This window comes from Canis aureus, chromosome X, assembly GCF_053574225.1.
Source record: "Canis aureus isolate CA01 chromosome X, VMU_Caureus_v.1.0, whole genome shotgun sequence".
NCBI classification, from domain to species: domain Eukaryota; kingdom Metazoa; phylum Chordata; class Mammalia; order Carnivora; family Canidae; genus Canis; species Canis aureus.
Window position 1 is genome coordinate 109543257 of NC_135649.1, and position 23571 is coordinate 109566827.

General features: G+C 53.7%; 1 protein-coding gene across 6 annotated transcripts in view; it reads left to right on the top strand.

Annotated features, from left to right (window-relative positions):
• PHKA2 (phosphorylase kinase regulatory subunit alpha 2) overlaps nt 1–20072 on the top strand; it is an 86603-nt gene extending 66531 nt beyond the window's left edge. The window contains exons 25-34 of one of the 6 annotated variants that reach the window (XM_077889567.1): nt 345–423; nt 523–652; nt 1244–1345; nt 3101–3219; nt 3915–3944; nt 5367–5420; nt 7252–7422; nt 9516–9569; nt 10274–10474; nt 11034–11698. In XM_077889567.1, coding sequence (XP_077745693.1) covers nt 345–423; nt 523–652; nt 1244–1345; nt 3101–3219; nt 3915–3944; nt 5367–5420; nt 7252–7422; nt 9516–9569; nt 10274–10474; nt 11034–11204 — 1111 coding nt within the window. In that variant the 3' untranslated portion in view covers nt 11205–11698. Of the gene's footprint in view, nt 1–344; nt 424–522; nt 653–1243; nt 1346–3100; nt 3220–3914; nt 3945–5366; nt 5421–7251; nt 7423–9515; nt 9570–10273; nt 10475–11033; nt 11699–16386 lie in introns of those variants that run through there. The other 5 variants (XM_077889570.1, XM_077889571.1, XM_077889568.1 and 2 more) reach the window with 5 other exon arrangements.
• The last annotated feature ends 3499 nt before the right edge of the window (nt 20073–23571 follow it).

Below are 23571 nucleotides of genomic sequence, written 5' to 3' on the forward strand. Positions count from 1 at the left end.
CCCTTTTTTTGAGATTTAATTTATTTAGCTAAGAGAGAGAGAGCACAAGCGGGGCAGGGTCGGGGGGGCAGGGAGCAGAAGGAGAGGGACAAGTAGACTCCACATTGAGCAGGGAGCCCTATGTAGGGCTTGATTCCACAACCCTGAGACCCATGACCTGAGCTGAAATCAGGAGTTGGATGCTCAACTGAGTGAGCCACCCCATGCCCCAGGAAAGAAGATCTTTTTAAAAACACAGTCGCTCAGGAGCTCCCAGCAGGAAAATAAGGCCCTTCTGTAGAGGGTGAGGAAGTACCACTCTTAGGTATCTTTCATGGTGTTTGTGTCTTGATGCTCCTTCCTAGGCCCCTGCCCCCGGAGGAGCTCACAAAGCTCATCTATGAAGCCAGTGGGCAGGACATCAGCATCGCAGTCCTCACACAGGTCAGGGGCGGAGGGAGGGGCAGGGCCACGCCTCAGTCCCAGTGCAGGGGCCTCTCCACCACCAGCCCCTGAAACACTGTCTCCCCGTGTCTGCATCAGGAGATTGTGGTTTACCTGGCCATGTATGTCAGGGCGCAGCCCAGCCTCTTCGTGGAGATGCTCAGACTCCGGATCGGACTGATCATTCAGGTGATGGCCACGGAGCTGGCACGGAGCCTGAACTGCTCAGGTATGGTGCGCACAGGCAGGCCTTCGGGGGGGGGGGGGGGGGGGGTTCCCACCCCTCCCACCCCTCCCACCCCTCCCACCCTGCCCCACTGGGGGCCTGCCCAAGTATTCTGGAATCAGGGCTTCTGAGCCTTTGCAAGTGCTCATGCTTTACCAGGTTCTCTCATTTCTGCGTCACTTGGCCAAGGCAGCTAGCACAGGGTGCTGAATTTCATACGTCAGGGAGAATGAGGCACTAGGGTCTCATGCTCTGCTCCTGACAGCTAAGTTCCTTCAGTATCCCCCTGTGGTGAGAGGTCATCCTCCATTTCATAACACTTCTACCAGTGTAAATAGTAAATCGACTAGGAGCCACATTCCAGCATCGGGAATCATCGGTGTGAAAAATTACGTGTCTGAGTGTTAAGAAAATACACAATTTAAACCGTATTTGGAATCACTGAGGAGCAGCACAGTTCTGCCCTGAAACAGTAGTGAGGTCATCCCAAGCAGGGAGACCTGCCGCGGTAGCCTTTGTCGCCATCTCCCCGAGGCCTGCCAGTCTCAACATGCCAGCAGCTGTTGGAGATACTTAGAAGGTGTGTATTTGTAGGAGAAGAAGCTTCTGAAAGTTTGATGAATCTCAGCCCTTTCGACATGAAAAACCTCCTGCACCATATTCTGAGTGGAAAGGAGTTTGGCGTTGAAAGAAGCAGTAAGTCAATGCTCGGTTCACCATTGTGGGGGGCCAAAGGGGCGAGACAGGCATGCCCAGGGTCTCCTGGAGCTGCAATCGTGGACAGACTCTACAGGGGAGGGTCCTTGCTTTACAGAGACCTCTGCTTGTAGACCTCTGTGACCCCTCGTAGGCCGGCTGAGAGTAGTCGCATGTGGCTATGGCATGCACCCCTCTGCACCCTGGCTTGCCACCTCCCTCCTCTCACCCTCACTTGTGCACATGTATGAGGAGGGCAGGGTATGACCAGGGTGTTGAGACGAGAGGGCTTTTTCCAGTCACCTGAGTGCCCCACCTTTGGTTTGGTAGAAGCACTCTCAAGCAGACCTCCGATACCCTTTAGGGGAGCAGAGTCCTCTACACCCTCCTGGCATGTTCTTGCTGAGCTTGCTTCACTCCATCTCGCTCACTCAGTTTTGATCTGTACCAGAACCTTGTTTGCTGTGCTAGGAAATATAATCACCCGAGTCCTGGTGGAATTCTGTTCTCAAATGCTCCCTAATTATAATTGAAGCAATTACCATTTCTCCCATCATAATACAGCAAAATGATTTGCAGATACATTGGTGAATTTATTTCATCAAGCCAAAGAAATGCGGTGTAGGCTGTCATTCTTTTTATTTAATAAGAGGGACACTGGGTACTTCATTTTTTTCCTCCAGAGTGTGCACCAGCCAGCAAACAAAGACAGCATGGTGCAATCAGATGTGTTTTGGTCGCTTTTCTCCTTTCCTGAAGGAGGAGTGCTTGAGATCCTTTTCCAAAAGTAATTTTCAGTTCTATTCAAATGCACAGCCCTTGAAACGTAAATATGCAAGATAAATATTTTATGTGTTCTGCTCATCAAAATAATATATGTGGTTTGACAGAGATAATGACTAAAAATTTGTTATTAGATCTAAAGCTATAGATGCTTACAAAATTGAGAACGGAATAATGTCACTTGAAAGCTATAAATATGTCTAATTGCAAGCAGAAGGGATGGGAAGGGACAGCACGTACAAATGCCCAGCACCATGTAGCTGGCATAGGAGTGCAGAGCTAAGAGGGGTAGGTGGAACTCAAGTCGAGAGGGCTTTCTCCTGAAGGCAGAGGCAGGCCTGGAAGGACTCCAAGTGTGTAGTGACATGATCACACTTGCCTTTTATGATTGCTGTGACCGAAGCCCAGAGAATTGGTTCATGGGGTGCACACAGACCTGAGTTCAGAGGCTGCTGCAGCAGGTTGAAAGTGAGGTGATGGAGGCCTCCCTGCTCCTTCTGCTGTCAGAAGCACATGGATTCTTGGGCAGCCATGCCTCCTCCACCAGCAGCCCTCAGCTCGTTCTCCCAGGACTTCCCCGGAAGAAGGGAAGGTCCGGCCCCAAGGTCCCTTAGTTGGGTGGTCTCAGTTTTCTACAAGGAAGATGTGCTTTTGGAGAAGAAATTATTTTTTAAAAAACCAAGTAATTCATTAAAGTGTTTTATGGCCGCTCTGTTTTTCTCCATGCTGCTTAAGTGACGTTCACTTTTTCACCCACTAATTCAGACAGCTAATGGAGCCTGTGCTGTGTAGCAGGCGCTGTTCCAGATGCTGGAAACAGAGCACTGGCCTGGGCAGATGAGGCTGTCTTCTAAGAGAGTTTATAATCAAGTGGGAAAGATAGATGTGGATTAAAAATAAGCACATGGCACGTATTCCTCCCTCAGGGTGGATGCTAATAGTTTCTGAGAACTACATGTGTTTCCCCTCCAGTGCGACCTATCCATTCCTCTACATCCAGCCCTGCCATCTCTATCCACGAAGTGGGACACACTGGAGTCACCAAAACCGAGAGGAGTGGCATTAACAGACTGAGGAGCGAGATGAAACAGGTAAGACAAGACTCAGTGGCAGTGCCTGGAAAGAAGTGCTTTTCATACCTGGGCTCACCTCAGAAAGTGCTAGAAACCCAGGACATGCAGGGTGCTCTTTGTAGAGGATGTGAGCTCCCTTCTGTCCTGAGATCTGAACACACGCTACCCAGATATCTAAGAATTATGTGAACATTCCAGAAAACCCCCTTACCTGTGTTTGTGTCTGCTGCTGAGAACCACACTTTCTTGGTGGTGGGCCACAGCTATTCCAAAAATAAAGTCGTGCAAAATGTAACTGAATCATCTCTCTGTGAAATGTGTCCTTCAGATGAAATAGCAAAAAGATTGTAGAAACAGAATGGAATGCTCACGATACCTGTGTTTGCCATCAGCAACAGGTGTCTCTTTTCTTGGTTCACTTTTTGTTTCACAGAAAATTCCTTCTGCAGTGACCCCTGGGACGGTGCTAAGATTGGATTGATCTATAGGAGGAAGGAGAGTTTCCTTCTGACCATGAGCTGAGTGACAAATGTACTCAGATTCTCTTCTCCATTTCAAATGATGCCTCAGTAAATTGAGTCCATGAGGTGCTCCTGGGTCACACCCAGCAGTTGAGCCAACACTTCCCTGGATTTTCTAGAGGGTGACAAAAGTAGGGCATCCTTGATTTGAAACTGGCTTTTGTTTATGTCCTGATGTATTTTTACTTTCAGATGACTAGGCGATTTAGTGCTGATGACCAGGTGAAACATTGTCTTGTTTCGTTCCTCACGTGTGTACTTCATGTTCTTTCTGGCTTGAATGTGGAAAGCAAGGTGGTGAATACGGAGATTGATGGCACAGGGAATGGTTTTGCCCATCAGATCCCCCCGGGTAGAGGTGACCCCTTGGGCTGTGACAGGCCGCCCCGGGGATAGGCAGACCAAGAGAGGTAGCCTTACCGTGCACCTTTGAAAAACCCATTTCTCAGGCTCTTGGGTTTTATAGGATGCTTTGTGAGAGAGAGAGAGTTCTGGGCTCTGCCTTGGCAGGAGTTTCTGTTCAAAAAAAGGGAAAGTAAAGAGGGAAAAGTAAAACATGGCCATTGAGTAGATGAATAGAAAAAACACTGCTAGTCCTGTCCCCAGATTGCCTGGGGGAATTTAACCCTGGAAGGAAAACCGTGTAAGGAGACTGTTCTTTGAGAGCACCTTCGGGACATGCATCCTCCCCTTCCCTCCAGAAAGTTAGCACATTCCTGATGATTTCATGTCCTGTGACAGAGAGCGTAGAGGAGTTGTAGAGTGACATGCAGCTTCTCTCTGTTGTCTCTGATGCTGCTTTAGGCTCTTTCCAAGTCAGGAGCCAACTTTCCAAACATCTTCCTTCACTAGCCACTCGGTGGCACCATACCCCGATCATGGCTCACTATGGGTGAGCATGGGTGGCTCCTTCTGCCTCCATTTAATACTGTCCTTGCAATGTTATGGGAACAAAATGATCTACTTTGATAGGTTTCGATTCAGCCAGTACAAGCTTTATATTTGGCTACTTACATCAAGGAAATGTATTATTCTCTGTCTAAAATTTTATAGATGCCTTGGCGTTGTAAATTTCTACGCACTTTTGCAAGAACACCACAGGTGCACAGTCTGTGCTCAGGTACTATCTCCATGCAAGTTAAGGATACATTATAGATTTTTAGCTGAGAAAATACTCGTTTGGCCAAAAAGTTATCAGCCTGCCCTTATTTGTTCATTTAACAAATATCTATGTAACGCCAATAGGTGCCAGATCCTAAATGCTGGTTATGGGTAGGTATTTTATTGATCTCTACAGATTTTTGCACCTCTTCACTTAAAAGATTAGCATTTTGTGGCTCTGACTTTGGAAAATAAATGGTGTCCTAATTCGATGAGGCCCCTCCACATTGGCTTAGGATAGGTAACGTATTTCATACTCCTGTGAAAGAACATTTCCCAAGTCCTCCGTTGCACGGAGCCCTGAGCTCTGCGCTGGCTGGTGTCTGGGGCTGTTTGCCTGGACGGTGAGTGAGAACCTCTGTCTGGCTGCCTCCTCTGCACCTTCTTTTCGTGGGGTTTTCCATGGTGTTCTATGTGCCTCCTCTCTGCTGGCGTCCTTTGGTGTCACTGCACATGACTGAGTGGACTCTCTTTGTTTTGTAGCTGTTTTCTGTGAGCCAGGCCGTGTCCAGCAGTGCGCATTCCTCCAAGTCTGCGGTAAACCATGCATCCCGACTGTCCTCACCGCCTCCTTGTTTGTGGTGTCTGAATCCTCTTGTTGCCCTTCTCGTGCACCCACCTCATCCCTACCTCCCACAGAGTTGAACAGGTTTAAGTGTTTTCGTTTGACTGTCATTGTGAAGAGGGTCTAGAAGGAAAGCCCAGAAGTTCTTGAATTGAGCTTTGTTTGTCCAGGAGCTTCTGGAACCTTCGAAGCATTGGTTCTGTGCCTTTCTTCTGAGCTGTGGTGGCAAGCCACTGCCTGCACGTGCTGCTGAGCACCTTGTACTCATAACGCCCTGGCTTGGCGTGAGGCCCCAGATCAAGTGGAGGAGTAGGAAATATTCTAATTGCAGAAGCAAGTCTTAATCTTCCTCTTGAAACTAGAAGGAGAAAACCAGCTGAGTCATTGATGAGTGTGGCTGTAATTACTTTTATTTGTATCTAATTGTTGCCGTGTTTAAATGGCAGTAATGAGCCCGATGGAATAACCCAGCCTAACAGCCTCTTCAAAATAAGATCCGATGAAGTCAAAATGAGTACATAGGGAAGACTCCTGCCTCCTGCCCTGCTAGCAGGCCTACCATTCAGATTTCATTTTGAAACCTTTAAGTGTGTTGCTGTGCATTGAGAAACGAAGGTACCAGAGAGTTCAGAACGAGGTAACGTGGAAGGATGAAAGTTACCCTCTACTGCCCTGTACATGGGCGGGTTAGAATCCACCCCTTGGCAGAAAGCGGGCTGTGAGCTCTGCTGCGGGGAGGCCAGCTTGGCTTCAAGGCCCCGCTCCAGGCCCCCACCGGGAGCCTCTCTGAGCTGCATCTGCAGTCGTGGGCGGGCCTGCTGACTCCGGAGGCCAGAAGCAGAACTGCTGGCCCTGCCCCAGCACTTGGCTCACGAAGGCCAGAATCCGGCCAGCCTCAGGCCGGGAGGTGGGGATGGGATGACGCGCGCTCCCTCTGCTTCAGCAAAGCGGATGCTCCCTCTCGGAGGCCGCCATTGGCCCCCCTGGTCAGGATGGAGCCTTGTGCTGAGAACAAACAGAAAGTGATTCAGAGGGACTGGTGGATATACCGTCATCTCTGAGGCCCCACTACTAAATAAGGATTCCCAGCCTTTACTTTTTGTCTTTGGCTCCAGAACAACCCGTCTCCCCCTTCCTCCATGTGACGTGTTGCATTGTCTGCAGCATCTGCAATGCAGGGAGGCGCCCACTGCTTCTCTGGGGCACCATAGAAGTCAAGTGGGCACTTCGGCGTTTCTCTGCCTGGGCTGGAGCGCCTCTGAAAGGCCCACATACTCTGAGAGCCTGGGCTCGCTCTCCAGGCCCTCCTACAGCAATGCCAGAAGGCCTTGGGAGGGACAGCTGAGGCCCGTGTGCACTTACTGCAAGCCAGGCGTGCTTTCAGGGTTTTCTGTATCTTCTTTCAGGGAGCACTCCCGGCTCCCTACAGCAGGTCCGACTGTGCCCCGTTGTACGGGTGAAGGCGAGGCCCAGAGCTAGTGTTGCGACTGATGTGGGGGTGATGAGTAGGGAGTCACAGCCTGGCTCCGGGGGCGGCACTCTCGCCTGCTCGGCCTCCCCTGTCAGGTCGAGGTCCTTTGCTGCAGGGCTAGGAGGGGTATACAAAGGAGATCAGTAACCGAACCCGTACAGAAAAGAATCCAGTTTCAAGAAATGGCCAGACTCCAATCAGGGAACTCTGGTCCTTTCTGGGCAGTTGGTCTGTGTTTTGATGAATTTGCTGAGGCATCCCTCACGGCGGCCCGCAGCCCCATGGGGCATGGCTCCGAGGTTTCTGAAGGCCCTACGCCGTCTGTCTTGCAGAGGTCCAGCACCCCGTCCTCGCCCACGGGCACATCATCGTCAGACTCGGGTGGCCACCACATCGGCTGGGGGGAGCGCCAGGGCCAGTGGCTTCGCAGAAGAAGGCTGGATGGAGCCATCAACAGGGTCCCCGTGGGATTCTACCAGAGGGTGTGGAAGATCCTTCAGAAGGTAGTAAGCTTGGCCACTCTACTGCATTCCACTGGCCTTGTCACCGGGTGGGCACGCGCTCCTAGGGAGATGAACCCTCCCCTTTAATTCCTTTAGGAGGCACAGCGGCTCCTGCAGGTGTCAGGGAACAGGTGGCTGCAGAGCAAGCAGACGTACAGCTCCCCAAGCTCAGGGAGCCCCCAGCCTAGAGCAGGGTTTCTTCACCGCTGATGTTTGGCACCACTGACACTCAGGGCCGGGTAGTTCTTTTTTGTGGAAGCTCTTCCATGTGTTGTGGGATGTCAAGCAACATCCCTAGCCTCCACCCGCTAGATGGCTGTAGCACCCCCACTCTCACCCACGGTTGTGACAACCCAAACTATCTCCAGACGTTGCCAAGTGTCCCCTGGGCAGCAAATTGTCCCGGGTGAAAGCTGCTGGCTGAAACCACAGCAAGTTAGATCAAGTGGCAGCCCAAGTTTTGTGGGACCACCTTTGACATATATTTCAGGGACATAGGAAAGAAGATAGATAAGAGCCGTAGAAGGCAGAGAAGGCTTCGGATGACAGCCCTGTGACAGAGGCAACCTGGAATGGCAACCCTAGGCCTTAGCCTCCTGCACGTTCAGGCAGGTGCGCTGTCTGTACCTTTCAGTGACACCCTCCTATCTGCAGGGCACCATGTCAGGTCCCAGGTGCCCTGAGGCACAATCCCCACACACCTGGGCTGCCTCTGCCTCTCCACCTAGAGAATGGGGACCCCAGAGCCACTCCCCTTAGCCAGCTGCCCCCTATGCCTGTGGCTATGAGACAGCTGCCTGGGGATGTGAAGATATTAGCAGAGGTCAGGGAAGCCACAGGCCTCACTGGCCACACGGGAACACCGCAGAGCCTGTCTGTGCCCGTGACCGAGGAGGGGGCACTGGCGGAAGCCACACCCCTTTGCTCTGCACTTGCTGGACGCCTGGCTCCCTGTGGCCCTGTCCCAGAGCACTTGTGTGTCCCCCTGGGTCCTGCCCCAGCTGGTCTTTCCTTACACCCAGGCGCGGACCGCCTCAGTTAAAAGCTTTGATGCAAATAAAGAACCATGGGCAGGACCGATTTTTTTCTTAAAACGATTTTTTTTTCTTAAAACTATTTTTGTTAGTTCATTTCACAGTAGGAGAGGAGAGGATAGTAATCCCAAATGAGCACATACTACAACCCCCTTCCCAAAGCCCTAGCACCTCCCAGCCGTTTTATTTCTGTGGCAAGGGCCCTTGGTCCATTAGGGAGGTTTAGCATCTCTGCTTTGTAGGGACTGAGGTCTTCATGGGGCTAGCATGGGGACGTCAGAATGGTCCCTGTCGTCTGGCAGCTTGTCCCCACATGGTAGCAGAGCCCTCAACACCCACAAGCCTCTGCTCCTCCTTTCTCCACCTCTGCTCAGGAGGCGCGGGCATTTGCTGTCTCTCTGTCCTCAGCCCGCCAGGGCACGGGGATTTAGAAGGCAGCCAATTAGACTAGAATGAACTTCCTAGAAAATCTCCCCACTCTTCCTGGGGCATCATACGCTTCCATCCAGACTTCTTCTAGTTCAATACCAAGACACTCTTATTATGAAAAAGCAGCATTTTGTGTTGAGCCGGCGCTTGATATTTATATACACGGGCGTGCGTGTGCATGTCTGTGCATGTGCTCGCATCTTTTGTGATTGGTGCTTATTATAGTAATCTCAAAAATAGATGCCTGCAAAGGCACAGAAGTATCACTTCGCCAGCAGGAGCCATGAAAATCTCCCTTTATATGGCACCAAAGGGGGCCTCACAGCCGCCAGGGCCTGGTTGCCAAGTGTAATACAGAGCTTCCACAGAGGAGGACCCAGCAGCTCCCTGGGGCATTGTTCGTGCAAGATCTAAAAGATGCCTGCTGCTTCCCTAGAATTGCTCCATCGAAAACACAGCCTGTGGGCAGTGAGAACAAGCTCTCTAAAAATAACTCTGACCGTCTGGCGTGTTCAGCCTTCATGCAGGTTTCCAGAGCAGAGTGACTTGAACGTGTGCGAACGTGTGTGCACACTTACTAATCAGGCTCTGGAATCTGACTGAACTGTCCTATGTGTGTTCTGCCTCCAGTGCCATGGTCTGTCCATCGATGGTTACGTGCTCCCATCCTCAACGACGAGAGAGGTATGATGGGAAGACCCCGGCGCCCACCTACTGCGGGTCTCCCCCAAGTGCTTTATGTCGTGGGCTCCAACCGCTCCCATTTCTTCCAAGTGTGCTACAACCAGACAGGCCATTTGTAGGCCCATCTCTTTAGCCACTTCACCCTCACAGTTTGCTAAGGTTGTTTCCCACATTTGTTAGCATCACCTTTTCTTTGTCCCCTCAGAAACCACATATCTGACTGTCAAGAGCTTTACATTTGCCCTTTAAAGCACTCTGAAGAGAGAAGAGCAAAACTGCACGCCACACACATTGGACCTTTGTGCAGCCTCCTCCAACCCCTCTGTCGAGAACAGTCATCTTTCTGGTTTCCTTTCCCCTATTCATTCTTTACCAATGGGGTTTTTAGTTTTTACCCTGCCCAAGACCCAGTGCTATATGCCACAGGGAGTGATGATGGAGAAAGAGGAATGAGCAAAGGGCCCTGTCCCCTGGATGTCCCAGTCTAGTGGGTAGGTAAATCAAGCTAGGACAAGGCCAGCTTACCCCAACTGCGAGGTCCTCGGCCATCTGCTCCCGAGGGTTCTGGCTGGTGGAATCAAGAAGGTGGCCAAAAAGGAGGCAGCACTTGAGCCAAGCCCGGTGGGTGCTGTGGCCAGTGCTGGTAGCCAGCAGTGCTGGTGGGCCTCGGCTCCCTCTTGACCCCTCGCTGGTGCCTTTGACAGATGACCCCACAGGAGATCAAGTTTGCCGTCCACGTCGAGGCGGTGCTGAACCGCGTGCCGCAGCCTGAGTACCGGCAGCTGCTGGTGGAGGCCATCATGGTGCTGACGTTGCTCTCAGACACCGACATGAACAGTATCGGAGGCATCATCCACGTGGACCAGATCGTGCAGATGGCCAACCAGCTGTTTCTGCAGGACCAGGTGGGTGTGCCTAGGCCTGCCCACTCACACTCCCCACCCCAGCCAAGGTGGGGACAGAAGCAAGGTAGCAGGTTGGCTGGCATTTATCTCTGCCGAGGCTGAGGATTCTGTGTCCAATAGGAAAGAATATTCTCAAAGAAAATGGCATCACAGATGCTGAAAAAATGTCAACCATTTGGTTAGAAAATGGCACAGTGGCCACTTTGGAAATGGATAGACTCGTGTTGGCAATGGTTGTAGTGTGAACACCACTCTTGCTATGGGTGTGACCCTGGTAGACAAATCACTTACCCTGCGCCCAGCAGTCAGGTAGGAGGAGCTGTCTTCTTCTTACAGGGTCAGTATCGCGCTGCAGACTAGGACATGCGGGAGCACGGCGTAGTACCTGGAGGAGAGGCTGGGTGTCCTCCCCGGGCACTCTTGGCTCCTGTCCTTGGGCTTAGAGCCCTTCTCTGGGGGCTGCTGGTCCCCGACACCCTGGCTTCTAGCATGTCCAGTCAATCCCAGGATCAGAGAGAGAACTCTGTTCATTCTTTGCCTTGGTCTTTTCCTGCTGCAGATGTCACTTGGCGCCACAGACACCCTGGAGAAAGACCAAGCCACGGGCATTTGCCACTTCTTTTATGACAGTGCTCCAAGTGGGGCTTATGGGACAATGACCTACCTAACGAAGGCAGTGGCTTCTCATTTGCAGGAGCTGCTGCCCAATTCAGGCTGCCAGATGCAATAGGGCCTCAGTGCTCTGAGGCTGTCACTTGCCCCCTAGCCCCGTTGGGAACATTCTCCTGTTCTCCAAGATCCCCTGTGTTGATACAAAAGCATGTCCCATCAGAAACCCTGGCAGGGAGGAGGGGGCAGCAGTAGACCTGAAACCAGTGTCTGTCCAAGCCATAGCACGAGCTGAGGAGTCCTGTGTGCCCCAGGGAGTGCCACGGGATCGCTGTCTGGGTTCGCTTCGCTGTAACATTTGCCGCAACATCTGCTCTTGGAGTCTGAAGAGGAATTGGAAATTAGTCTCTTTCGAGTGCAGTGTGAATGGAGAAGCCAGCTTAAATTGGCTCTTGCTGAGTGACCGCACTCAGTCAGATGTGCTAGTGCCACATCTGAAGATGGGAAGATCCTTCCAGCAGCAGGAGTGGACCTTGACAAGGGGGACATCCTAACGGGATACAGTCTCTCTGTGGACCAGACTGTTTACCAAATAGAACAACTCATTCTGTGGAAGTTTGGTTTTCTTGTGCCTTGCTTTCTTTCTAGGCCTCTTGTTTTAGTGGCATAGCTACCTTTGTGTAACAGAGTCCTCTCTTGCTGAGATTTAGAATATTGCTTTTTTTTTTTTTTTTTGAGATTTAGAAAATTGCTTGCAGTTAACTTTGGCTTGCGGTCTTCAAGGATTTTATCCTGGCTTCTTATGAATTAGAGATTTCTTTTGCCTTATAAAAAAATCACACATCTTTTGGAATATAGCACACACACAAAAAGACAGGGGAGGTGCCAGCTCTTAGGACTGGGCCAACTGTTATTTTAGGGCTGGAGCAGCAGGGAGTCCCTCAGGAAGGCCTGTACCCCCTACTCCCGCGTGGGGTGACCACCCTGGCAGACGAGCAGTACCTCCCCCCTGCACTCGGGGGAGCCACATGAGGAGAATAGAGGTGCTAGACGCATGGTGTGCTCCTGCACAGATGATGCTTCTGGTCTTAGCACAGAGCCAGGTTGGCGACTTGAGCCCTTCCCCTGGAATTACTCTTGGCTTTCAGGCAGGTGTGCCCAGAGGCCTGGAATGTCGAGCAAGGACCTAGCCTCACAGGACAGAGCCTCACGGTCTTTGGCCAGTGTTCCGCTGAATGGAGTTTCTCTCTGGGCACCGTCTTACCTTGGGGTGTGTGTGGGGGGGTTGGCGACAGGGAAGAGTTTGAATACTGGACTTCAGAGGGCAAGCCGTCCCCTGGCGGTTAAGTGGTGAGCTGCAGCAGCTGGAGGGTGACAGGGTAGATGTGTGACGACTGTGCCTCTGAAGTGGGAACATGCCCAGTGGATCATTGGCTCAGAAGTTTATGTGAAGGTAGAGAAAGCTGATGCTCTGGCTGCTTGGAGGGGACACAGAGGTGCCCGGTGCCCATCAGAATCAAGCAGTATCGATCATTTTTCCTGAAGCAGGAGAAGCAGGGTGGCCTTGTGTTCCTGATGCTTTCTGCTGAAGAACCTCTCTTCGGGCTGAGCCCAAGGGAGAGACAGCCAAGTAACACGGCTCAGTGCCCGGAGGCTGGGCTCCATGGTGTTCACGCACCGTGCACCTGCGACCTGGAGACTTTTGTTTCCAATTCTTGAAGCCACAGTACTTTCCTGGCTGGGGCACGGGGGGAGTGCCATCCAGGAAAACCCCGGAATCTGGCAGTTTCTGCTCCCGTGGACTTCTCCTCCCCTTCTCCTTTCCCTTCCCTATTAATGTCAGCACATGTTGCACACTTTCTGTGCCAGGTGTGGGAACACAAAAATACAGGAGACGTGACTCAGCGCTCAAGGACCTTGGCCCGGCAAGGAAGGCTGGTGTGAAAAGATGAGCGTGCTTTAGTGTGGCGGGGGCGGCGTCAGAGAGACAGGGCTGCGTGGGCCGGATGGCAGGCCCTGCCCGGAGCGCTGGCGTCGGTGCCGAGCTCAGAGACCGCACAGGCGGCCTGGCCTCCGGCTCCTGCCCACGCGGCACATGGCGTGGCCCCGCGCCACGCTTCCCCCGCGCTGCCTGCCCAGCCCTGTCATGCCCGCAAGGCCGCTGCTCCCCTGTGCCTCTGAGGGGCTGGGGCCGGGAGGTGGTCACAGCCACCCTGGTTTTAGAGAAGCCTTTTCATGACCTTTATTTTTAGCGTCTTTAAGCCGTGCTTAATATTGGACGAGGCTCATGTAGTTCACCTGATCGGCTTCCTGGAGGATCATTTCGAAAACAGACCATGCAAGCAAGGCACAAGATGTCAAAGTCCCGGTTGCTTCTTGGGAGAAAGCTCAAGAAGAGTTACAGCCCTCTAGAATGAGCCAGATGCTAATTTAGAACATCACCTGCCTGTGGATGACGTGCACAAACCACGGAGGCCGTGTTTAGGCTCACCAACTGAGCTGCGGCCCGGGAGGAGAGCCATAATAAGCAATTCCGCGGAGCCTTCGATTCACTCTTTTGAAGCCTCTTTCAAATGAAATCCTGAAATAGTATCGCGTTTCCACAGGCATCAAGCTGTCAGCTTCAAAGAAGAAGAACAGGCTTCTGAGGCTTGATCCCTTTCACGAGCAGCTGAGGCCCACGCCGCCGCAGAGAGGAGCAGATGCTCGAGGGGGATGACAGAGGCCCCGTGCCGCCAGCAGCCTGGCCCCGGCAGGCTGGGCTTCCACGCCACGAGAGCACGGCCGGTGGCCCCTGCTGCTCTTCCCTCTAGCTTTCCTCGGAGCCGGAAAGGCCAGTTTTGACCTTTCTCATATTCTTTCTCAGAGCCAGGAACAAACACTTCTTTTAGCGTCCATTGAAAATCTGTTGGCCTCCCCACCTGCTGCTCACCCTGGCTTTGACCCAAAGTGAAGCCGGCAGCAAGGACGAAGGTTCAGTCTCAGAGTCAGACTGATCTTCCAGCCTGGCTCTGTGACCTGGAGGTGACTGATGTAGCCTCATGCACCCCAAATCTGCCTACCTCTCAGATGTACATAAGGCCTGCAGACTGGCACGGGGCTAAGCGTGAGGGCATGCATCATGGGGATCCCCTTCCACTCCCCACCCCCTGGCAGTCGGAGCCTGGAACTCCCCATTCACATGAATCCACATTTGCCCCATGGACACCCCCAGCCCCGCCAAGGGCCAGAGACAGACGTGTCTCCCCGGTCATGCCAGTGCCTCACAGGGTGGGCATCTGTCAGGAGCTCAGTTAGAGCTTCTCTGGGGCCTAGTGAATGGAAGGAGATTGTTACACATTGGCTGCCTGCATAGAGAGAATTTAAATGTTTCGTGTGCTTAAAAAAAAAAAAAAGAAAAAAAAAAGGAAAAAAAAAAAAAAAGAAAAAAGAAGGGAAAAAAAAGACCAGAAGATCAGGAGGCAAAAGAAACAGTTTGTCAGCTGATTGATGCCATTTATTTCTGGACACAACGACAGGAGGCTCAGCCTCCCTTGATGTAAATTATAGCAGAACCATTGCTCAGTTCTATAGACACGCACACAAGTCTGGCAAATAGCTTTTGTCTTCCCTGCTTCCCTGTTGTCAGAGGGTACAAAAGCCTCCCACCCCCTCCCTTGGTGCCATTATCTTTCAAGGTGACTCTTAGGCTTTTGAAGTCCCTGCCATCTGCTGTATGTGTCTCTGCACTTTGCGTGGTCCCAGAATCCCTTCTGTTTGCCCGGACTTGGCCACTGATTCCTGTGCTTGCGAGGGAAAAGTAAAGCCACCGTCACCCTTCTAGAGCCCAGTGCCCCCTTGCCCTCCTCAAAGCCATGTAGGAAGAGCCACCTCTTTGAGTTACCAAGAGAGTTCTCTGAGGCATGAGAAGAACTGAAACCACAAGAGAGTGTTCTGGAGTCTAACACACGGAGCGTTTGATGGTTTGGGAGAGGGAACAGTTCCACCAGAAAACAACTGTGTGTGTTTTTAAGGAACATATGTGCAATTTTGGCAAAAACGCCTTCTCAGACAGAGTGGGATAATCAGAACCAGTGAACTCTGAAGTCACATGATGCATCCTCTGCCTTATTGCAATATGTCAACTATTCTGAAAAATGAATTGCTCAGAAAGCATTTATTGTGGCCTACTTCGGGCCAGGCGTCGCTTGACTCAGGAAGGTGGACAGGTGTGGTGGGATGTAAAGACACCTCTCTGTCATGGAGACCTCTGCGGAAGGACACCGTGCAGCCTCCTGGGATGCATGCCTGGCACAGGCCTACCAGGCCATCCACTAGCTGTCAATTCTGCCTCAGGAACATGTGTTCCAGAGAGGTTTGCTGTAGAGGGAGGCAGGGCCACGGCCCGTAGCTCAGGGCAGAGGGGACGAGGGCTTCATTGTACAGCAGGTCTAGGGGGACTGTGTCTGGGAAGCAGAGTGAAGGAAGCAGGTGTCCAAGGTGACAGACCTTCCTCCACTGGTCCTGAGGTGCCAGCAGCCTCCTGGAGCACCCCTGCTCTGCGACTGTTCAGAGGCAAGAATCGGGTAGCTGGAAAGTAGAGGCGAGCAGGTGACTGAGGGGAGCTATTCCTGTCCCCTTCCTCAAACCTCTGCCCCGGTCTCTGGCCTTAAACCCATGTGGCCCTATGACCAGCTGTAAGCAAACATGCAGGTGCGTGCACACAGCTGTCGGCCTGCCTCTGTCTGAGACGGTTCCGGTGACGGGGCTGCCAGTCCCGGGTCTCGTGGGCCTCAAGGGTGCAGTGGCTGGAAACCGTCCCCAGGGCTTGCCTTCAGGCAAGGCTTTGCCTGCCCTCACCTGCCCTTGCAGAGGCTTACCTATCCGTCCCAGCCCAAAGGGCTCAGACTGCAAGCACCTGCCTGCCTTTCAAGTCCAGGCCTTAGGAAGCACGAGAAAGACCGGGGCTGAGGCCTTCTAGGCTCTAAAGGCTTCACGTTCTGCACATCGCTCAAAGGCTTCTTCCTCTGTGCTTTAAATAGATGTGCTGTGCTGAGTTTTAAATTTGACACATTTCTTTTTTTGAACTTAAAAAAAGCACAATGGAAAGCAAGCAAGCAAGCAGCGTAGTGACTCATCCTCAGGAGGAAGGGAGCAGCTCCCTGATCAGAAGCAGTGGTCAGGAACATTCCAGGAGGCTGCCCCGGGGGTGTGGACCGTAAAGGGGACAGAGTGGAAATACTGTGCGAATAGGTGAGGCCAACGGGATTGGCTCTGAGGACTCCCTAGAATACGTGACTTTGTCTTCCGGGTCTTATTTCTAGGCCAGGCTCAGGCATCTCAGAAAGACGGAGGAAGGTGGCAGAGATTTCAACTGTGCATCTGGTACATCCCTCAGATATTGGTAAAGAACGAACCCATCATCATACATTTGCTTAGTTACCTGACCGTTACTAGCACCAGGATTGTACAGATGCAGAAACTGAGGCTCGACAGGCATGTGAATTGCATAAGATCTCCCACTTTAGATCCAGATTAAAGCTTGTGTTTCAAGACTCCATGTTTACCCAGACCTGGGCAAAGAACACTGTACCGCCTTTACAAATTTACCTCAGAAGAGAGACTCATTTTCTTGGTTTACACAAGGTTTGGATGGTACATATGGAGAGAAGTAGTGCAAGGGACGGGAAGTCTCAGTTTAGCATTCAGGGATTTAAAAAGCCCAGTGTAGCCTAAGATGATCCAAATCCTCTTTGCAAATGGGCAGCCTGGTGCAGCATGAGGCACTGCACCCAACTTAAGAATAGGGCACACCCATCCGAGAGGCATCGCTGGTCACCTGGAGTGTACGTAGAAGTCGGGGCTAGGCTGGCAGTGCTGTGGGTTTAGTCCTGGCTGCCCCTCCATGGCCCTTTGCTCCCCAGCTAGAGCAAGGAGGTCAGGTCCTGCTCCATTTTCTCTTAGGGTTTCAAATCAGAAGAAATACAGTCAACGCTTTGGGAACTGTGACATTCTTAACAGCTAGACCACCTATTCTGTAGTCCCTGCCACCCTAGAGACCCTGACCAGATGGTCAGCCTTCTGCAAGACTGGCTTAACGTGTCCCAACTGGCTCTGACCACCTCCTGGGTGCCCTGGCCCTTTCCCTGCCAGGTGCTCTGGGGTCAGCCAGGCCTCTGTGCTGCTGCTTAGGGCTAGGTACCCTTGGAGGATACACAGTCTCTTGGTGCTGCAGTTTGATCCTCCGTGAAATGGGGTGGTGATGGCATAACCTGTTGTCACTAGACGGTACCAAATGCTGGGGAAAGCATGTACTACTAATAATGTATATACAGTCACGGCTGATGATGTATATAAGCCACTGGCATATGGCAGAGCCTCAGTAGACAGTGGCTGTGGTTACCCCCCCGCCCCCTGCTCTGGAGGCTCCCCACTTAGATCTGCACGCTCCTGATCCACATGAGAGACAACCCAGGTGCCCACGAATATGGACTTTAGACTCAGGCTACTTTTAAGCTGCGTGGCTATGGATGGCCACGGACATCCAGTCACTTTCTGAGCTGCGTTTCCTCATTTGTCAAATGGGGATAATAGTGCTCATCATGTAAGGTTGTGGAGGACCAGAGACAATTGGATAATGGGAATTCTATAAAAAAAAAAAATTTGCAGCAGTCGGTCGGGACTGCAGCCTGGCAAAGCTTGGGTTAGCCCATTCAGGCAGCAGTTCCCACCACTCTAGAGAGGTCAAGGTTAATGTCCTGTGCTCTGCCCTGAGCAGGGCTCTCTGCTATGGACCAAGGCTGAAGCCAGGCAGACAGAAAAAGGGGATGGCACTTTGGGGAGAAGAAACAGAGAGTTTCAAAGCTCTAACTGCATCAACTTCTGAATTCCTTCTTCCTCTTAGAGCCTATGACCAAGGGCCTGGTGTGAAGAGAGAGGTCTTGGAGCCTGCCCCCTTAGTTGGGAGAGCTTTTGAGGCCCTTGGAGAAGAAAGCGCCTGGGATAGGCACAGTCCCAGGGCAGGGCCACAGAGGTGGTCCAGTCCACCCACCCCCTACCCCTGGATGGCAGCCCTAGAGGGCGTGGGGCCCGGGAGCGACCAGTGCACAGTGCGGCTTTGCCTGAAACCATCGGAGCCGCCTTGCATCCAGAACGGTTAAGAGCACTGCCCCGAGCAGGTGCTGGCATGCCTAGTCCAAATACTCTGTATTTTTTTTTAAGATTTTCTTTATTCATGAAAAAGGAAAAAAAAAGATTTTCTTTATTCATGAGAGAAAGAGAAAGAGGCAGAGACACAGGCAGAGGGAGAAGCAGGCTCCATGCAGGTATCCCGATGTGGGACTCGATCCCGGGGCTCCAGGATCACGCCCTGGGCTGAAGGCAGGCGCTCAACGAACTGAGCCACCCAGGGATCCCCCAAATCCTCTGTAAACTGGGGTCCGCGATGGCACTTCCACCTCATATGGTGGTTGCAAGGATTAAATATATTAATTTTCTCGAAGTGCTTGGATATCACCTGGCACCAGAGGAAGTGCTAAATAAATATTTGCTTAATAAAAAAATTAGATAAGGTAACCGTTCAATGAGTTCCTGTTTAAACACGGCCCCCGCAGGTCTTCTCCCCCCTTCTGTCCTCACCCCAGCCAGTCTCCTCTGTTTCCTGGGAGAGGCTCAGGTGCGGACCTTTCAGAGGCATTAGCATTTTGGGACACGCTTTAGTCTCAGGGAGAGCTCTAGCTTGTGGAATTCTCAGCCTCTGGGCTACAGTGTGACAGGGAGAGGACAGGGCAGACGGGAGGGGAGGGTCAAAGGCCCGCAGCCTCCGCCCGGAGTGTCTTCTGTCCGAGTGCGGGCTGGCACTGCCTGGGGTGCACTCTGAGGGCCTGTCGGCTCCCAGAACTCGGAAAGGCGGGATCCTCCAAGTGGACACATTCTTCAGACATCCCAGGATGCCTTGAGCAGCACCTCAGATCACGTAGCTATCAGTGGCTCAAGCAATGAAGACACTGACCTACTTCAGCAGGAAGTCTGGCGCTGGGAAATCGCGGGGTTGGTACAGTGGTTCAGTAGCATCAGGAAGGATCCATGCCCTTCCCATCTTCCTTCTCCATCCTCTTTCATGCTTCTTGAAATTTCTTCTGCCTCATCCAGAGCTCTCTGTGGCTTGGGGAGAGCTGTGTTGTTCACTAAATACTTTGGGTGCTTCTACTTGTTTCCATCAACTCTAACCCCCTTCCCCCTGCCGCCACCTTACCTCGCTCCACAGCTGGAGAAAGCATAGAAACGGGCAAGGGGAGACAAGCCCCAGTCTAGGTGAAAAGGTCTGAAACAAGCTACAGAGAATGAGGATTACATGATCCAGAGCACTGGTTAAAAGACATGCCATTTGGATGAAGAGAGAGAGATGTGTGCTGTTTATCAGCACGTGAACGAGGGACGGTAAAAGGATGGCAAGGGCCTTGTCAGGCAGGTGCTAACCGGAAGCAAGCCGTGGGGACACGGGCTAAAATAGACTTCAGGACAGAAAGTAGTATTAGGGATGAAAAGGCTAATTACATGAGGATAAAAGATGAAATTCACCAAGAAGAGATTTCCATTTTAAACACGTACGTACCCAGTAAAATCACTTCAGCATGTGTAAAGGAAGCATAGTGAGAACCACGAAAAGGAGCTGATGGATCCGTCTTCGCCGTGGGAGATGTGAACACATGTCTGGACTACTGTGAAGTCGAGTGGCCCAACAGGTCATCAAGGACAGAAGATCCGAATGACACAATTAACAACCTTTATCTAATGGACACTTAGGCCTCTGCAACACTCTGAGAATACAATTTGGCCTCTCCATGCACACTTGGAGCATTAAAATTGTGATCATATACTAAGCCATAAAGAAGGAACTAGTTAAAAATAAATTCGCGGACCACAATCTCTGACCTTTTAAGAGGTAAATGGTTCCAATACATTTGGAAGTGTTGTTTAAATTGCTAAATAAGCTAAAGAAATCTTGAAACTGGGCAGCCCAGGTGGCTCAGCAGTTTAGCACCGCCTTCAGCCCAGGGCGTGATCCTGGAGTCCCGGGATCGAGTCCCACATGGGGCTCCCTGCATGGAGCCTGCTTCTCCTTCTGCCTGTCTGTCTCTGTGTGTGTGTGTGTGTGTGTGTGTGTGTGTGTGTGTGTGTGTGTCTCATGAATAAATAAAATTTAAAAAAAAGAAATCATGAAACCTTTAAAATATTCAAAAGTCAATGAAAATTACACTATCGCGTATCAAAAGCTTGTGATATATGAAAAACCCAGTGCTTTGGAGGGAAATTTGTGACTTAGAAAAGACGAGAGCCTCCAGATTAATGAGTGAGTTTTCCCTTTTAAGAAATTAGACAAAAAGCAAAGACAATAAAACTAAGCACAGATTTTTAAAGATACAAGAGAGATCCACGAAGACAAAGTTACCTTTTTAGGAAAAGTAGTAAGTTAAGTAAACCTCTTTCAAAGTCACTCAAAATATTATGGATGGTAGGGGGACACAACTACAAAAAAACTGGATGTTAAAAAAGAATAGCAAATTCATCAATATGAGGTGATCTTGCAACGGAGACAAGAAGTGTTGGCCACACTCGGGGCACTGTTCCCAGAAGCTGAGCTTGTGAGCCCCCCCGCCCCCCCCCCCCCCCCAGTCTGTAGGCAAGAACTTTGCCTCCGGTGCTGTCTTCTGAGGGATTCAGAATGAATGAGCCACTGAGAGGCAACGTGGATGAATCTTAGCAATAAAGCAGGATGTCCAAAAAGACTGCAGACAGGAGGACACCCTTTTTATAAGGTGAAAAAATAGATTATGTATACGCCCAGGAACACACACAGACGCAGTGAGCAGAGAAAAGCAAAGGGGAGAACCAAGTGTGTGGGCCGGGGGATGGGGGTGGTGGGATGGGAACGAGATGGAGTGGGGACCACCTGACTGGGTGGAAGTTGTCGCCCGGGTCCGCTTTTTGTTCGGGGTAGTGGGTCTGCATGTGCTTACTAAAAACAGCCGGCTAAGTGAGTAAATCAAAGCAGGTCATGGTGACCCGATGAGTCCCGCAGGCTGACGGGAAAAGAATGAGGCTGAAAAGACGGCGAGGTGCCATCACTGGGCTCCCCCAGAACCTGGGAGCCTGCGGGGCTGACGCGATGCACGCGGGGCGGCTGGGCCCCCTGGGTCGGCTCTCTGCCTCTCCAGAGAGGAGGATTGCTTTTCTTTCTTTCTTTCTTTCTTTTTTTTTTTTTAAGTTTTTATGTATTTATTCATGAGAGAGAGAGAGGCAGAGACACAGGCAGAGGGAGAAGCAGGCGCCATGCAGGGGGGCCCGATGCGGCCTCGATCCTGGATCCTGGATCAGGCCGGGGCCACCCAGGCGCCCCAGGAGGAGGCTCTCTGAGCCGGCCGCGCGGCCTGCGGCTAAAGGGGCCCGGGCACAGGCCACAGCGAGCTGCAGCACTCAGCTGGGCGCCCCTCAAGGTCAAGGGCCACGCTAACAGCTGTCGGCCAGCAGCCAGGCCAGGGTTCAGAGGCCACCGTGGAGGCCTGCCTCCTGCGCCTCTGCGGGCTGTGGGCCGCCGCGGGGACAGAGGGTCGGGACGCGCAGCCCGCTCGACGCCCCCACGGGGCACAGGAGGTGGGCAGCATAGGGCTCGGGGGTCCCGGGCCTGGATCTCGGGGCGGAGTCGGCTTGGGCCCGGCGGAAAGCCCGGGCTGCTGGGGGTCCGGGCAGCTGCGCCGCCTCAGGCCCGCTTCCCCAGGTCGCTGTAGTGGCCGTCACGCTCAGCGACGGCCACCGCTGGAAGGACCCGGGCTTGGGCCCCGAAACCGAAGCCACCGCGGAGCTCCGCGCGGTCAGGTGGGCCCCGGGCGAGAGAAGCAGGGGGACCTGGGGGCGGGGGGCGTGGAGGGGTCCAGCTTGCCCAGGGTGGCGGCGGGGGCCCTGGGGACAAGGGGCGGGGTTCAGGGGCTGGGCGAAGCCAGGGTGCGGTCACGAGGGGACCGGCTGCAGCGGCCGGAGGATGGAGTCCCTGGGCTCGGAGATGGAGGGGCGCACGGGCGGCCGCTGGGGGCGGCGGGTCACAGCCGGGGAGGTGAGGCGGGGTCCCGTCCCCGAGGTGGGCCGGGTCACCGGGCGTCCAGGCGCTCGCGTCAAGGCGTCAAGGCCAGCGCTGTGGCCCGCTGCGGGGGTTGGAGCTGCGCCTGGGGCTGCAGACCCCGGGGCATCCCCAGCGGACTCGGCCGCCGCTCAGCCAGCAGCGTCTCCGCCTCTGGAGACGGCCTCGGAGTCTTGACCTTGGAGCCAGGGTCTGCTCCCTCGGGCCCCCCAGGTGCCCACCCAGGTGCCCACAGGAGCGGGCCAGCAAAGGGCGCCCACCTGCCTGTCCGAAGGCCGCCCTGCGACGGCCGCATGGGCCTCAGCACCAAGCCGCTGGGGCCGCCGGCGGGTCAACTGCGGGAGCTGATGGAATGAGAAAAGCGAAGCGTCATTGCCACAGTGGCCGGGCCAATAATTTGAAACCCCAGGAGACACGGCCCGGGGTCGGGAGGCCGGGGGGCAGGAGGCCGGGGGTCGGGCGGCCCGGGGTCAGGAGGCCGGGGGGCAGGAGGCCGGGGTCGGGAGGGCCGGGGGCAGGAGGCCGGGGTCGGGAGGCCCGGGGGCAGGAGGCCGGGGGGCAGGAGGCCGGGGTTCGGGAGGCCGGGGGTCGGGAGGCCCGGGGTCAGGAGGCCCGGCCCCGAGGCGCAGAGCCCTGCCGCGGTGGCTGCTCTCCGGGGCCCGCGCACCCCAAGCAGGCGCAGAGGCGCCGCCGGCCGGGAGCTCTGGCGGGTGCCCCGCGGGCCGCCTGCTCCCATTCAGACCCGGCAAAGCAAAGCGGCCCGTGCGCCAAGGCCCTGCGAGGTACCCAGGGGGGTCGCCCTGGCGTCGGGGAGGCCCTTCTCCCAAGGCCCCCTGCCTCCTGTCCGTCCCCAGGACCTCCCGAGGCCCGGGCCTCTGCGCCCTGCGCCCCTCACCCCCCCCCCCCCCCCCAGGATCCTCTTGCCTCAGAAAGTGATCCAAGGGTCACCGAGGCTAAAACTCTGGCTTCCCGAAACGTCCATTCAGATCCCAAGGCTCCCCGCAGCCAGTGGCGCTCTGCCCCCTCCCTGGCGCTCCCGAAGTCAGACGAACCTGTCCCTTCGGCCATTCAAACCCAGCAACTGTTGTGTGAGCAGCGAAGAACTAGACTTCAAGTGTCAAAACCAAGACGTCGTTCTCCAGCGGCCCTGTCGGCCTGCGCCCCCGCCCTAACGCTTAATGCGGCCGAGCAGCCCCTGGCGTCGCCCGCGTGCCGCACCCCGCCGAGGACAGGCCGCTCGTTCTGCCGGAGGGACGCGGCGCTCGGCCGCCCCCCCCCCCCCCCCCCGCGGCTCCAGGTCCCGGGCCCAGCGGGAGCGGCCGCGCCAGTCCGAGGCGGGCCTCGCCCTTCACACGCGCCACGGCCTCCCGAGGCC